Raw genomic sequence first — 1,786 nt, 5'->3', positions numbered from 1 at the left:
CACTTTGCAAGCAGCTAGTGCTCAGGTAGAAGCGCACGTACCAACTTCAGGCATAATATGGTACAGGTCGCTGCGTCACGGATTGACAGCCCGGTCAAAGGGGGCTGTGGAACCTTGTGTCTCGATAACTTTCCCACTCTGCGTGTATCGTAAAAATACATTAGGACAAATATGCTTAAGTGGCTCATTATTGAACTAAAGTTTTTCACCAGCGTAGCGACGGGAGGCCAGTGGCAGTGTCTGTAGGGGACCACTGGTCACGTGTTTCCTGTACATCAAGGCATAGCAGGAGCGACGTTGAACCTCCTCTCTCAACGAAAAAAATAATAGGAGGCGGCATAATATGTTATCAGTTAGTCGTAGGATGTATTTATCCTGTCGAGTTTTTTCTGAAGCCTAATGCGCGGCTGTTTCTCCTGTTCCTGCTGCTCAATGCTCTGGCCGGAGGCAGTGCCGACGTGAAATGCGAGGAATATCCAAAGTTCTGTGGTGTTTGCATCGAACGTTAACTGTATTTACACGTATTCCAGCTTTGCCTAGTGTGGAGACTTTATCGAGGGGAGGTGGCAATGACCAGAGACCTAACAATGTCTAGGAGAGAAGACGCCGAATGTCGTGCCTTGCCTGGCAGAGTCATCACTGGAGTGGAGAGTGAGCTGATTAATTGCCATCATCCACTGCTTCGGTCTTCGACTGAATAGCCGAGGAGCAAAGTAATAATATATGACCCGAATACTGTTAACAAATGCCCATCGCTCCTTCGCCAATCAGGGCTCGCCTGGCGTCACCTCGTGCATGACATCTCCTGGAGCGCCGAAACACTGGTGCTGCCTCCGCATTCGACTCCGCAACAAGCATCTACTTGATATCATATCGCTAACTCTCTTGCGGCGCAACAACATCTGCTCACTCCCGATGGTAGCCCGACGGACGGACCCAGTGGCTTTGTTTCGTGCGTTGGAGTTCTCTCAAACGAAGAACCTCTAGGACAGCAGCAGTTAAGGCTTCATGATTATGAACAATCGCGTCAGTCTTCATCGCTTCTACAGAACGTTCACGTCCTCAGAAACAGGCCTCAACGCCAGTCTGCCTGTACGCCTAGCCATCATCGAGTTTTACTTTGTCCGATGGACGTGCATTCGCAGCCAGCTGTCGGGGCTGTTCAGCCATCCTTCAGAAGCATTGAAAAGGGAGTCGTTTTAAGGTCGGAACGGAAAACAATCCTTGACTGTGGTGGTCGGGCAGAGTGTTTGCAACGCTCTTTCAAGAAGAAGTCGTCCTCTTTTTCGGTACGTCGTTTAGGCGTAGCATTCATCTCCTTGGGTGTTGCTTACTTCCTTTTGCGTTGTTTTGGCTTGACAAGAAAAAAGCCTTGGGTTATTCCCTTGTCCAGATCGCTTGCAAGGGGCGGCGACAGACCATGTCTGGGAGATGTGGCAAGTGGGGAAGATGGGGGAGTTGGGGGAGAGGACGATGCATGGACTGAGGGACTCGAAGGAAACGCTGGGGAGCGCCAGGCAGTAGAAGGTTCTTTTGGACGTGTGTTGGGGCAGACAGGGCATCCGCTGGGGTGGTCATCTATATCGACGACTGCAAAACGTGGAGATATCAGAGGAACTCAGGCTCTTGCTTCTGACAAGGGGCATGCTGCTGCTGCAGCGGAGCCCGAGGAGTCTGCGGAAACGGCTGAGGAAAGTTATTCGTATGGAGGAAGAGGCCTTCTACAGCAACCGCATCCCCGAGGAACTTTCCAGTCTAGCCTAGGCGGAGATGACGGGGCAACCGA

The 1,786-nt window shown here is 51.4% G+C and overlaps 1 protein-coding gene across 1 annotated transcript; it reads left to right on the top strand.

Moving 5' to 3' along the window:
• Positions 1-1,014: 1,014 nt before the first annotated feature.
• On the top strand, positions 1,015-1,786 carry EAH_00068340 (hypothetical protein; the record flags this gene model as incomplete). Its single annotated transcript, XM_013392276.1, has 2 exons — positions 1,015-1,193; positions 1,394-1,786. Coding segments are annotated over 2 exons (572 nt in total), but the record flags the coding sequence as incomplete, so codon positions are not given.

The sequence above is a fragment of the Eimeria acervulina genome, genomic scaffold (genome assembly GCF_000499425.1).
Source record: "Eimeria acervulina Houghton genomic scaffold, Eah_scaff3226, whole genome shotgun sequence".
NCBI lineage: Eukaryota > Apicomplexa > Conoidasida > Eucoccidiorida > Eimeriidae > Eimeria > Eimeria acervulina.
The sequence above is the reverse complement of the archived record's forward strand: the minus strand, read 5'-3'. Positions and strand labels throughout refer to the sequence as shown.